The sequence below is a fragment of the Bubalus bubalis genome, chromosome 5 (genome assembly GCF_019923935.1).
Source record: "Bubalus bubalis isolate 160015118507 breed Murrah chromosome 5, NDDB_SH_1, whole genome shotgun sequence".
Taxonomy (NCBI): domain Eukaryota; kingdom Metazoa; phylum Chordata; class Mammalia; order Artiodactyla; family Bovidae; genus Bubalus; species Bubalus bubalis.
Window position 1 is genome coordinate 88,060,749 of NC_059161.1, and position 15,023 is coordinate 88,075,771.

General features: G+C 42.0%; 1 protein-coding gene across 1 annotated transcript in view; it reads left to right on the forward strand.

Annotated features, from left to right (window-relative positions):
- RAB38 (RAB38, member RAS oncogene family) overlaps positions 1–15,023 on the forward strand; it is a 66,977-nt gene that overhangs the window by 13,669 nt on the left and 38,285 nt on the right. Inside the window, exon 2 of the mRNA XM_006042755.4 lies at positions 12,336–12,616. Coding sequence (XP_006042817.1) covers positions 12,336–12,616 — 281 coding nt within the window. The remainder of the gene's footprint in view (positions 1–12,335; positions 12,617–15,023) is intronic.

Here is a 15,023-nt window from a genome sequence, read left to right on the forward strand (position 1 = left end):
GGACATAAGTGAAAATGATTTTTATTTCATTTTTAATAGCTATGATTATTTACGATAGGGACATGTATTGCTTTGGGCCATAGAACAGCATCTCAAAACTGAGTCAGAGTGGTCACCACCACCCTCATTTCCTGTTTCTTATTGATTTTCACATGATCCTGCGTTTTATCACACCAACTGCAAAAACGCCAGCTTCAAAGAGATACGAGCACATCAAAGGGAATGTAGCACAATCTAATGTTAAAATTGTGACCTGCCTCTAGCTAGTAGTTCCCGAGGTGTCTGATTGATCTTGAGTACCACTGCTTGCCTGGGTAATTTAAAATTATCCAGTTGCAACCCTGTTACTTCACTAAGGCCCCCCAGAGCACGTTGGAACACATTTTGGGAATTTTACCTATGAAGGAATCTGTGAATTATTTAAGCGTGAAACCCTTAGAGTCCAGGGTCCCTTGTGAGTTATTTATAAAAGTATCTTTAAAGAAACTGTGGTGAGGCAGTTCTGAACTGGGGACAGATTTTTTTTCAGAGTGGATTTTAAGAGTGAACAGGAGTTTAGTAGTCATGGAAAGTCAATGAATTGGATTAGAGATCTTGCTTTATTCAGTCCGCTCCTCTCCCTGATGGGGATCCCTCTCTTAAATAAGAAATCATTATTCATTGTTACTTTATTGTGTAAAGAGTACTTGTGTTACCAGCTCCATTCTGTTTTGCAAGACCATTGTGAGCACAGACTAAGAGCTTCTCAGAGTACATGTACGAGGGGGAGATCGTTGTCGTTAAGTCACTATGTCCAGCTCTTTGCAACCCCATGGACTGCAGCACGCCAGGCTTGCATGTCCTTCACTATCTCCCAGAGCTTGCTCAAACTCATGTCCATTGAGTCAGTGATGCCATCCAACCATCTCATCCTCTATCATCCCCTTCTCCTCCTGCCCTCAATCTTTCCCAGTATCAGGGTCTTTTCCAGTGAGTTGGCTCTTCCCATCAGGTGGCCAAAGTATTGGGAGTTTCAACTTCAGCCTCAGTCCTTCCGATGAATATTCAGGCTTGATTTGCTTTAAGATTGACTGGTTTGATCTCCTTGCTGTCCAAGGGACTCTCAAGAAGAGTCTTCTTTAGCACCACAATTCTAAAGCATCAATAGGGATCAGTATTAGAAGAATTCCACAGCGGGCTTGAGGAGACTACAGTGGAACTGGGGACAGCTCTGCAGTTTGCGGCACGTAGAAAGCGGTGGTGGGCGGGGTCTGATTGGACGGGCGAGCCAGTGGGCGTTGTCAGCGCTGTCTGGTATCAGGGAGGAACGAACTGAGCCTGGGGCTAGGTAGTCAGAAAAAGCTCCAAGGAGGTAGGATTTGGTATAACCTTGAAGAATAGGTAGGATTTAGTCAGGCAGAGATCAGAGATGGTGTATGTTCCAGTGAGGATGGGAAGGCCGTGGAATGGTGAATGAAAGCAAGAGGCAGAACTCAGTGAGCCCAGCAAGGCATGGACTGCTGGATTGCACCCAGCAATCCACAGTCTGAGGATTAGCCTTTGACTTGTAGATCAAGCTGTGCAACCTTAAAAATCCCACAGGAGCCCAAGGGGTAAAGTAAATGAACTCTTTTCTCTACCTGGCAATCACTTGTTCATCTTTCCTAAGGTCTTCTCTGAAAAAATCGGTTCTCACTTCTGGACCACTCACTCTTCTGCTCCCTGTTTCCCTAGGAAATGAAGATAAAACTTCCCCTGAATCCTGGCTCCCATTTTGTTTCTCTGCAAAATATCATGTACAGCTGGATAGTTGTATAGAAATGAGGCTGAATGTGTTGAAGAGTATTTTGAAGCAAAGAACCAATTATGGGATCCTATGTAAGCATGTATAAGAGACTTAAAATTTTAAAAAGTGGATCAATAGCAATGATTTACTTTAAAATAAAATTATATAAATGTCATTGAATTCCAAATAGTTTGTTATAATTATTTGAATAAAATGGATATAGATAACGCACATTTACGTTTAAGGCAGTGTTATCTAACAATGTGAAAGGAATAGTATCTTAGCCACTTTGCTTGTTTGTTTTTTACTTTAACATGGAGTGCTTGGCTATGGAAGACAGTTTGGCAGTTACTTACAAAACTAAATATACGCGAACCATATAACCCAGCAATTGTGCTCCTTGGTATTTACCCAAAGGAGTTGAAAAATTATGTCCACACAAAAGCTACACACAGATGTTTATAGCAGCTGTATTCCTGTCTGCCAGAAGGTGGGAGCCACAGATGTCCTTCAATAGGTGAATGGTTGCGGTTCCCCCGGTGGCTGAGCTGCCAAGAATCTGCCTGCCAATGCAGGAGACTCAGGTTTGATTCCTGAGTCAGGAAGATCCCCTGGAGAAGGAAATGGCAACTCACTGCAGTATTCTTGCCTGAGAAATCCCATGGACAGAGAAGCCTGGTGGGCTACAGTCCACAGGGTCACAGAAGAGTCAGATTCGACTGAACGCACACACAGTTGAATGGTTAAACCAGATAATGAAATATGATTCAGCACTAAAAAGAAGTGAGCTATGAAGCCATGAGAAGACATGGAGGGAACTGGAATGTATATTACTAAGTGAAAGAAGCCAACTTGAAAAGGCCGTACAGTATGTGATTCCAACCCCATCATATTCTGAGAAAGGCAATGCTATGGAGACAGTGAAAAGAATAGTGGTTGCTAGAGTTGGGGTAGGAAGAGGGGTGAAATAACGGAGCAAGAGGATGTTCAGGGCAATGAAAGTACGCTGGATGATACTGTAATGATGAATACATGTCCTTAAACATTTGTCCAGTGCCGTAGAATATACAGCACTAAAAATTCACCCTAAGGTAAACCATGGGCTTTGAGGGATTGTGATATGTCAGTTTAGATTCAGCAATTATAACTGTTAGTGTATCACTCTGGTGGGTGATATGGATAACAAGGGAAGCTATACATGTATCGGGGCAGAGAGTTTATGGGAAATCTCTATACATTTCATTCAATTTTGCTGTGAACCTAAAACTGTTTTCAAAAATTTAAGTCTCAATAATGATAAAAAATAAACATAAAAAAGAGCAAGTGCTTGGTACTGATCAGCTCAAATGAACTCGACGGAGTAATTCATAAAATATTGACCCCAGATTTCTGCATATTCTGAATTTTCAAGACATTCCATATTTGTATTTATCTTACAATTTGCAACTGTTGGGAAATTGTTCAAATTGCTTTAAATCTTGTGTGGGTCACATAACATGTGAGCAGCCCAATCTCCCATTTTGGCACCTGTTTTGGGCAGCAGCAGATTTAATTAAACAAATTACAGAGTGACAACAGGGCTTTGGATGGTAAATCTGGCGGAGGTGTACAGAAATTAAAATACAAGTAAATCTCTAGTCCTGACCACCTCAGCCCTGGAACTCAGACTCACATATCCAGCTGCCTACTCACCACATCTGCGTAACGGACATCTCAAACCTAACATGTGAAAGTCCCAGTTGACTTCCATGAAACCTGTGCCTCCCAAAGCCTGCTCCATTGCAGCTAATGGCAGCTCCATGCTTTCAGTAATTCAGGTCAAAAGCTTGGTAGTCACGTCTGGATCATCTCATAAGTTATAGTTCACCTATCTTCTCTATCTCCAAATATATCTGGAAAATGGCCAGTCTAGACCATCTTCACCACTGTCCCTTTGGTCAGCATCAATATCTCTTGCCTGGACTGTGGTTTCCCCGCTTCCAACCTTAATTCCCGTATGTCATGCCTCAATGCAGCATCCATAGGGATCCATTTACTTCTATCGGTTCTTGTTTCTCATCTGTGCACAGTCTTTCATACTTTCCACTTTCATCCAGAATAGCAGGTAGCCTCAGGATAATGGCCTGAAACTGTCAACAGTCTGGATCCTGTGATCCGCCTGCCTCATCGCACATTCTTCTTCTCCTTGCTCAGCTCTCTCCAGCCAACAGTGTTCCCATGTTTTCCACACGCGTGGCAAACACTTCTGAGCCTCAGCATCTTTGTACTTGCCACTCCTCCTGTCTGAGGCACTCTTCTCCTAAATATCCTAATGGCTTGCTCCCTTACTTCTTTTTGATCTTTACTCAAATGATACCTTCTCACTGAGCCTTCCTTATCCATCTTGCTTTACTTTACCCTGGCCTCTTGTGGCTCAGCTGGTAAAGAATCTGCCCGAAATGTGGGAGACCTGGGTTAGATCCCTGGATTGGGAAGATCCCCTGGAGAAGGGAAAGGCTACTCACTCCAGTATTCTGGCCTGGAGAATTCCGTGGACTGTATAGTCTACAGGGTTGCAAAGAGTCAGACACAACTGAGCAACTTTCACTAGCATACTCATTTCTCCTTTGCTGCTTTATTCATTTATTTAATATTTATTTGGCTGCATTGGGTCTTAGTTACAGAGTGAAGGCTCAGTAGTTGTGGCACGTGGGCTTAGGTGACCTGCGGCATGTGGGATCTTAGTTCCCTGACCAGGGATGGAACCCATGTATGTCCTCTGCATTGCAAGGTGAATTCTTAACCACTGGACTACCAGGAAGTCCCTGCTTTTCTCCATAGCACTTTTCACCAGATAATGTAATATTATATGTATCTTACTGTTTTTGTTTACTGTGGATCTCTTTTTACTAGAATGTAAACTTCATGAGGGCTTCCCTGGTGGCTCAGTGGTAAAGAAGCCACCTGCCAGGAAGGCAACAATTTTTAATGTTTTTTTTTTTCCCCTTAGTTGCTGATTTTTTTTCATTGTGTGTTTCTAGTGCCTGGAAATTCACTGGCACTCAGAATTTTTTGTTAGATGGATGAAAGAAGTAAAGTGGTAGGACATAACTTAAATAAAGTGATTTCAGTGGGAGTGGAAAGAAAGTGATATTTGCCAGGGACATGACAGACAATGATTCTTAAAGACTTGGTAAGCCTGAAAGTAATCACCGGGAGGGAGTGAAGAGTCAGGGGTCATCTATTCACTCAGCAAGGAGATCTTATTGACTACCTACTAGGCGCCCAGGTCAGTGTTTGTCATGGAGTTGCAGAAACTTGGCTCTGGCCAGGGGAAAGAGGTTGGCAGTTTTGTAGGGGATAATTACCCAAGGTTAATTCTAGAATAGAAGCCTAAGTGACTTGGGAAAATGGTAATTGATTGCCACTTTTCTGTCACTGGTTTGGTGGAGCAAAGAAGTGAGGAGAGATGATGAAAAAGTTCCAGAACCGCTGCCAGAGGGTCAAATGGGCTCTAGAAAAATGATGAGAACTGTGCTCTCCATCAATAGCCTGACTCTGATCCTTGTCAGGGGGTTTCCCTGAGCCTTCAAAACCTGCTTATATCACAGGAAATTCAGTGGCCATTTACTCTTCGTAGCAACTGGATATTTTTTTTTTCCTTTCTCCGGATCCTTGTTCAAAGTTCATGGTTACTTTTGGTTTTATCTACCTGCTTTTCATACCATTTCTCTCTAGAAATAAAGAGCGTACCTTGGTATGGTATACTTTTAACCCTACTGATTTTGCCATGACCCCCACAATTTATATTTGGAATAAATTGATTCCAAGGGATTATTTCTTAAGATGAGAATTACTGTGAAAGCACAACATTCCAGTCTGAAATTCACTGCAAGGATGTGCACATAACCCTGTTGTAATAATGTTAATTTTCTCCATCAATGAACATCTATTGATTCTTTACTGAAAACAAGAGGAGAATATAGAGTAAGTGTATTAGTAGGTGGCACTGGCTCATGAAAACAAGATAATGCTGTATTTTAGAGGAAGGAAGAATTTTAATTTCAGTTTATTTTTACCACAATACTTGGAGCTCTTACTATATCCAAACAGTAAAGGAATAAACTTCAGATTTACGGTGTAAAATGTGACCAGCCTGCTCTCCAGGTTTTTGCAATGCCAAGTTGGAGACAGAAGCATGAAGATGCAGCATGGTAAGTGTGAATGGAACAGGATAAAGAAAATGCTGTGGAGTCGTGAAAAAGGGAGTCAGGGTTCCGGCTGGCAGGTTCTGTGAGGTTTCAGGGCACAGAGATAGGATACACAGGATGTAATTAAAGGTGAGAGGGGACATGTGGAAGGAATTCAGACTTTGGGAACAGAGCTGCAAGAAAAAAAAGGCCAGGAAAGCCAGAGAGTAGTGAAGGATGTGTTCTGGGAAGGACAGGTCACCCTGTGTGGCTTGGCTATGGAGCACTCGGAAGGGAGGGACGGGAGAAGAGCTTGGAAGGGTAGTTGGAGACAGTCTTCCAATGTGTAGTTTCATTCGAGTGTCTTTTTTTTAAAGCGTGGAAGAATCACTGAAGGGCTACAATGGCAGAGATTAATGGTAATATTTGTATTTTGAAAGTGATTCTAATAGAAATAGAAGTTTTAAAACTTCAGCTAGAGAGGGCTTAAAAAAAAACAACAAAAAAAGAGTTTTCTAGGCCCCACACAAAAGCAGTACAATAAGAATCTCTGAGGAGGATGCCCTGGGGACGGGTGTTCTGTAAATACTTTGGGTGATTTCTTTTGTCCCCCCAGCCCTACTGAGATATGTGTTAGTCGCTCAGTTGTGTCCAACTCTTTGTGACCCTATGGACTGTAACCCTCCAGGCTCCTCTGTCCATGGAATTTTCCAGACAAGAATACCTGAGTGGGTAGTTATCGCCTTTTCCAGGGGATCTTCCCTACCTGGGGATCGAATCAAGTCCCTTGCGCTGCAGGCAGTTTCTTTACCGTCTGAGCCACCAAGGAAGCCTCTATTGAGATATAAGGTTACTCAGTTTGTGTAAGTTTAAGGTATACAACATGGTGATTTCATATATGTGTATACTGTGAAATCATTCCCACAGTGAGGTGAATAACATCTCCATCACCTCACATAGGGACTCCCAGGTGGCTCAGTGGGTGAAGAATCTGCCTGCAATGCAGGAGATGCTGGAGTTTGATTCCTGGTTCAGGAAGATCCCCGGAGGAGAGCACGGCAACCCACTCCAGTATCCTTGCCTAGAGAATCCCATGGATGGAGGAGCCGGTCAGGCTACAGTCCATAGGTCGCAAAGAGTCGGACATGACTGAAACGACGGAACACACACCTCACCTAATGCCCTTCTTGTGTTTGCTGAGAACATTTGAGACTTACTCTTTTAGCAACTTTCCATTATGTAATATAGTATTGTTGACTATAGTCACTGTGCTGTATCTGAGATCTCCAGAATTTATTCATCTTATAACTGGAAATTCATACCTTTAACCAACATCTCCCCAGTTCTCCCATCCCCTAGCCCGACAGCCACCATTTTGCTCTTTGTTTTTATGAATTTTTGGCTGTTATGGAGTTTTTAGTTTCTTCATATAAGTGAGATCAAATGGTATTTTTCTTCCTCTGACTTATTTCTCTAACATAATACTAATGTTATTGCAAAAGACAGGATTTCCTTCTTTTTTACAACTAATATTCTGTTGTATATGTATATAGTTGGTCCTCTGTATCTGCAAATTCCACATCCACAGATTATAAAGGACAGAGTGCATTTCATAAGGGACCTGAGCACCCACGGATTTTCATATGTTTAGTGGGTCCTGGAACCAATGGTCTGCGTGTACTGAGGGATGACCAACCACATTTTCTTTGTCCATTGCTCTGTCAACGGACATGAGAGTGCCTGTTCAAGGTAGTGATTTCATTTCCTTTATCTATACCCATTAGGTGATTTCTTGTGCTGCCAGAACAGCAACTGTCTGAAGACCTGTGTTAGTTATATTTATATTTATTGTAAGGGGAAATGGAGGTGATAAAAACTGAGATGCCAAGAACCTCAAGAGCTTTCAGCGGTCCAGATGAGGGCTTGAACTGGAGTAGAGAGACTGCTGATGGAGCAGAGGGGCAAAGTCAAGAGCCCCTTTTGAACTAGAAGTGTTGGTGGGATGTGGGAGACCCTTTGTGTGTGGGGATGAGAAAGGAGCTGGCAGATGACTTAAGGGACCACTCTGGTGGTGGTGTGGATGGTGTTTCTGCACAGGGAGAACAGGAGGAGTAGGAAGCAGATAACTGGATGTCTTCATATGGGGGAGGCTGATCAAAGGGGGTTGGCCAGAGGCAATAATGAACTTAATTTAGGTGTGTAATTCAGTTCCTTGTTTTACCAATGAGGTAACTGAGACTCTGAATGATGAAGTGACTAGTTTGAGGTCACACAGCTAGTTGGTTATTAGAAAATCCTCTTGTTTTTATACCTGTCTAGAAGATTCACTGCTTGGTTATGCTGAGAGCATCCAGATAGTACTAGTAAATAATTACCAAGTGAAAAATATTATTAAATATATACTATAGTGGTGTTGCTGGTGTATGTTTTTAGCTGAATCCATGACAGCAAACTGGCCATTGCAGGCCGTTGGAAGAGAGAACCAGGTCTTGATTTCATGGTGTTATCATGGGGCTTTGTGCATATGTGCTGAGTCTCTTCAGTCGTGTCTCACTCTGTGTGATCCCATGGACTGTAGCTGCCAGGCTCCTCTGTCCATGGGATTCTCCAGGCAAGAATACTGGAGTGAGTTGCCATGCCTTCCTCCAGGGGATCTTCCTGACCCAGGGATCGAACGCACATCTGTTGCATCTCCTGCATTGGCAGGCAGGTTCTTTACCACTAGCACCACCCGGGAAGCCCAACATAGAGCTGGTGCTGCTGCTGCTAAGTCGCTTCAGTTGTGTCCAACTCTGTGACACCCCGTAGACAGCAGCCCACCAGGCTCCCCCATCCCTGGGATTCTCCAGGCAAGGACACTGGAGTGGGTTGCCATTTCCTTCTCCAATGCATGAAAGTGAAAAGTCAAAATGAAGTCGCTCAGTCGTGTCCAACTCTTTGCAACCCACCAGGCTCCTCCATCCATGGGATTTTCCAGGCAAGAGTACAGGAGTGGGGTGCCATCACCTTCTCCAGAACATAAAGCTAGGAGGCATGAAAACAGCAAGCATACTTCAAGATTGGCCAGAACAACTTCATTTTACAGATGAGAAAACTGAGTCTCAGGGAGAGAAATATAGTTGTATAAGGCTGCACAGGTAACAAGGGATTAAGTTGAAGCCTCCCCCTGCCCCCACCCCACTCCCACCTGCCACCTTCTGACCCTTCCACTTAGTGATTTCTGTGGGAGGTCATCCGAACTATTACTGCAGCCATTGTACTAACCTTTGTGATTCGGCTGATTGCTTTATCATTTAATATCCCTTTAGACTGAAAACTGAATCATGAGCCGTGTCTACATGGCTATGGAGTATGTGTTTAGGTTCGACAAGAAATGGGGACCTATATGGAAAACCAACTTATTTTCAATCTGGGCCTCCAGTATGACACTTCTTGGTTTAGAAGTTCTGTATCTACAGCACAAAGCACAGAACCTGGACCATATTGTCTATACAATAAATGTGGGTCAAATGTGTGATTTGACCCCAGTGGCTTTTTTTTTTTTTTTTTGAATTATAGTCTTTGTTTAAAAAGTAAATCACCTGTGATGGATTCATCAGGTCTCTACTGGGTCCACATGTAGGCACTCACTAAGCGTCACATGGTTCTCATTCTTTTCTTAAGAAACAGCAGAGAGGGCTGTCAGCTGACGAAGGCACGATAAAATGAGTGCCGGAAAGCTCTTGGTCTGAATGTGACCTCTTGCTGGAATGCCAAAAATACAAACTTGCCAAGTCTCCTGGCCCAGTGACCTCCATATACAAAGGTCTTTTCTTTCTAGAAACAAACCTTTTTCTTCTGGTTTCTGATCTGACACACATACCCTCACAAACTCAAACACACACACACACAATCCCTACGAAGGTGTAAGTCTATGCGGTCTATGTAGTATATCTTTTTTTTTTCTCCCTGTATAGACCCTTTGCCATATATTTGAAATGTAAAATCTTTCTTCTTAAAGGCTGCCTTACTGTACTATGAAAACCCTGGACAAGCAGATTATTGAATAACCCATGACTTTGCCCTTCATCTGATTATTTCTCTGAAAGGGATCATAAGACATCCTGAAAAAGCCCAGAAGCCTTCAGAGTTCCGAATGATCACAGAGGGCCTTTTTCCCTTGTCTTCCTGAAATGTCATGGCCACCCTGATCAGTATCAAAGGAAATCACTGTATGCATAAGGATCTAAAACAACAAAAAACGGAAATAAAAGAAATTTAGAACTCATTTTGGAAAAATGAAAGTTCGTCTGTGGGCTTTGGGTCATATGAGGAGTATTATACCACTCTTTCATTGACTAGATGATTGTGGGGAATTAGTTTTTAAATGCTGTATAACACAAGTAAGGGATATTTTAGGACGGTCATGTGGCTCTGACAAAGTGCTCTTCTTTCCAGTGATATGTGCCTGAGGACACAGGCTCACACACTAGGTGAGGAAGCCTTGACCTTCATGTGTTTTCATTAAGTGCTTATGGATCAGTTCCTCTTACAATCCACAGTGTTAATGCCAGTGTGAACATGACCTACAAAAGAATTTGGTAACTTGAAGTAAAACTCACCATGACAAAACCTTGAACTCAAATGTTAAGTGTCCTTAGAAGTATGTTGACCTACAGATACATGCCAGTTTCAGCATTTTTTTAAAAAAGAAGTTGGCTTATTCAATACACACTTTGTTTTAATTTCTGAAACTTTATAAAACTCTGAACATGAAGAAGTTCCCAAATCACAATAAAATAACTCTGCCTGGTCATACACTTCTGGAGTTTGGGGTTCAGAAAACATAAACCCAGTCTTCAGTATCTCCCATCTTCAGCAATTACTTGTGGACAGAGTTAAAAGCAATAGGATTTTTTTCATATTTGTTGATCAGCTCAGATTCCTGTGATGTTCTTTCATAAACTCTGGTCTAGAACTCTGATTTCACTACTTTTGTTATATTGTCTTTTATAATTTTTAACACGCTGGAGAAAGGGAGGGAAAGCTCAAGACTAGCTACTTGCTAGGGACTGTGCTGGGTACTTTACATACATCAGTTCATTTCATCCATGTAACAGCCCTGTGAGGTACAATTATTACTTTTGCAGATGGGGAAGGCTAAACTTATTGTGTTTAAGAAACTTGTTAATATTCATTTAGAAAATTAATAATCAGAGCAAAACTGATTCTGGCTGATTGGTCTAAATAAGACCAATCCATGGTAAAGAATCCACCTGCAATGCAGGAGACCTGGGTTAGATCCCTGGGTTGGGAAGGTCCCCTGGAGAAGGGAAAGGCTACCCACTCCAGTATTCTGGCCTGGAGAATTCCATGGACTGTATAGTCCATGGGATCGCAAAGAGTTGGACACGACTGAGCAACTTCTACAACAACAACAATGTATTTATATGTCAGAAGGCTTTCCTTATCCAATAGATTGCAGACTAGTTAAGGGAATAGGTCAACTAGCTCACTGTTGTAGTCCTCGCATGTAGCTCAGAAACGGGCATCGATGGACAAACATGTGTTTTGTTCAGTTGAGTTGAATGGGACACTCCCGGTACATAAACCCAGGGGAGAGAGAGTACAAGACTATGGTTTAGTAACTGAGGGTATTCATTGTTGGTAAATGACTATGAGCTTTGGATTCAAAAAGCTCAACTTTGGATTGTAACTTCTTAAGCTTGCATCTGTATAATTTGAAGAAGTAACTTAGCCTCTCTTGGTCTCACTTTAAAATGGGAATATTAATTGTACCTTCGTGATTATGAAAATTACATTTCTGATGGTTAGCGAATGTACTATTATCCTTAATAGGAGTTGACTGCGGATGCCTTTGTAACATGCTAATCTAATTAGTACTAACTGTCCCACTAAAATGTAACTCCATGATGGGAGGTATTTTCATGTTTTAATCATTGTATTCCAAATATTTAGAACACTACTGTCCAATAGAGCATCCTATGATAATGAAAGTATTCTCTATTGGGGTGTCTAATACTGTAGCCACAACCACATGTGGTTATCGAACACTTGAAATGTGACTGTGGAACTGAATTTTAAATTTTATTTCATTTTAATTAAACCAAGGTAGGCATATGTGCTAGGGGTATACTGTATTAGCACAGTCCTGGGGTGTTACATGCTCCAAGGATATTTCAATAATTACTTATTACATGAATGAATCCCCTTGGGATTCAAAAAAAAAAAAAAACCAAAACAAGAGCTTGCTGGTTGTGTATTTAGTGCATTTTTTATAGAGAAGCAATGAAACACTTTACGGAGTGATCTGCTCATTCTGGAAGCCTTGTTAGGGTCCAATATATGATTCAGTTTACAACAGAAATGAATTTTTGATTTCTGTTTCTTTTTGGTGATAGGTCAAGAAAGATTTGGAAACATGACACGGGTCTATTACCGAGAAGCTATGGGTGCATTTATTGTCTTCGATGTCACCAGGCCAGCTACATTTGAAGCAGTGACAAAGTGGAAGAATGACTTGGACTCAAAGTTAAGTCTCCCTAATGGCAAACCAGTTTCAGTGGTTTTGTTGGCCAACAAATGTGACCAGGGGAAGGATGTGCTACTGAACAATGGCCTCAAGATGGACCAGTTCTGCAAGGAGCATGGTTTCGTGGGATGGTTCGAAACATCGGCAAAGGTAATGTGACGTTAAAGGATAAGCTTATTGTAGGCAGGATTCACAAAGAAAATGGCATATAATCATCATCATTATTACCATAATGATAGTATATGTTTGTTTAGCGATATGTAGTTCTCAAACTGCTTTAATCTCTTTCTTATTTCAAGGGGATGGGTGCAACTGTGACCCACAACTTAAGGTGTTTGTGGCTAAGGCAGCAAAGCAACCTGTATGTGATCACACCGACAGTATTCAATAACTGTGTTCATGTATGGAGTGCTTATGATATGTCAGTGGGATTTTTGTGTGTTTTCTCATTTAGGCCTCCCAATAGCCCTGGTAGGTAAGAATGATTTTAGTCAATGAAAGAAACAGGCTTCACTTTCAGTGTCAGTGCTTTACTCAAGTATTAGTTGACTCCATCAGCACTTAGTATGTTTCACTGTGTATCAGGAACTGTGCTTTGCCCTAGAAATGAAAAGACGGCCAAAGCACAGAACGAGCACATTGGGAATGTTGGAATAGTGGGCTGAGAGAATGGGTGGCAAATACGCCTGTAAGGAACATAGTGTAGCTTGGCACTGCTCACCCTCCTGGTGGCAGCCAGTAGCAGGAAGTGTGGGCAGAGCCAGGGCCAGAAGACGCAGAATCCAGTGTGAGCTGGTGAGAGGCTGACACTCCCCTTTGTGCCCCCCGCTGTTATCTAACCTATCAGGGGTACAATTTTTACTCTGCTCCCTTTGTCTCTGTGTCTCAGTATCAGAGAGAAAAATAGTTTCATCATACATTTTGAAAAAATTTTAAAAATCATAAATTAAAAGTAAATGGTTTAATATATTTTTCTGATATTTTCTATGTGCATATATATATATATATATATATATGTTTTACATTACTAAGATTGCATTCTGCATAGTTGTAAATCACAATTTTTCCACTTATTTATTTGTGGAATACACATATGTATACTTGTGGAGCGCAGGCACTGTGCTAATTGTTTGGGATTCATCTTTGAGTAAGATAGGCATTGTGTCTGCACTGAGGGAAATGCTGTGAACCTTTGAATGCGTGGTTTGGAAATACAGCTTGAATGGACATCATTTAAATAGGCTTAAAGAAAGAAAGAAAGTGAAGTCATTCAATTGTGTCCGACTCTTTGCGACCCCATGGACTCGAGCCCACCAGGTTCCTCCTTCCATGGGATTTTCCAGGCAAGAATACTGGAGTGGGTTGCCACTTCCTTCTCCAGGCGATCTTCCCGACCCGGGGATTGAACCCAAGTCTCCCACATGGTAGGCAGACGCTTTACCGTCTGAGCCACTAGGAAATAGGCTAAGGAGGAGCCTCTGAAGGATTTTACACCAGAGGGTAGAGTGGTCAGATTTGCCCTTGGGGACTCTGGAAAGACAGATTGACATGGTAGTGATTGTATTCTTATGAGAAAACGACAAAGCCTTGAGCTGTAGAGATTACAGACAAAAACCTGATGTGAGACTATCGCTACAGTGAAAGCTTGAGCAGGAAGACTGAACAACTGCTTGGGGTGGGAGGCGCTGGAGCGCGAGGACGGGGAGGTGATGCCCCTTATCTGACCTTTTGGTTCAGTCTTTGGGGGAGGGTCTCAGTGCCCGCCTTCTCCCAGTGCTGCCTCTCAGTTGGCCTTATGTTTAGAAAGTTTTACTTCTTGGTTCCTTGTTTTCCTTCTTGAGGCCTCAGCATGCTTGTATGTGCTTCCCCTTTTTCCTTTTAAAACCCTTTGTTTTCCTTATTATTTTTTAGGATTTTTTCCTTAGATTTGGGACACAGTACCTGTTTTCTATTTCCTGGCTCTCATTGAACCTTGTTGGTTTGTTGGTTTCAAGAATTTATTGTAAAGATAGGTCAGCCAAGTAATACTTGCTGATATGATTAAGTGATGGACATTTAAGAAACACTATCCTCCGCCCTCCTCCCCACCCCCCCACAATCCCCCACACCAAGTGGCACGTGGAATCTCGGTTCCCTGACCAGGGATGGAACCTGTGCTGCCTGCATTGGAAGCAGAGTCTTAACTGCTGGAACACCAGGAAAGTCCCAGAAATAGTACATTTTTAATTGTCTGGTTATTGGGTGTTAGTCTGGCTTTTTAAAAAATTCCAAAATGTGGGTGAATGCATCCATTTACCAATTCCTTAGCCCCATACTCAACTTCATTCCACAGATCCTTGAATATTCCTTCAAATTCCTTTCTTTCCTAAGAGTCTCCAGCCCAGAAGCCTCTAGGGACAGGGGTAAGAACCAGAATTTTGGAGAACTCCTTTTCTCAATTAATGACCTTACATCTGGAGGGCAATCTATATCGAATGACTCATATGATATAAGGATATATTTAAATCCATCATCCTTTCATTCAGCAAATGTTATGGAACACCTGTTATATACCAGG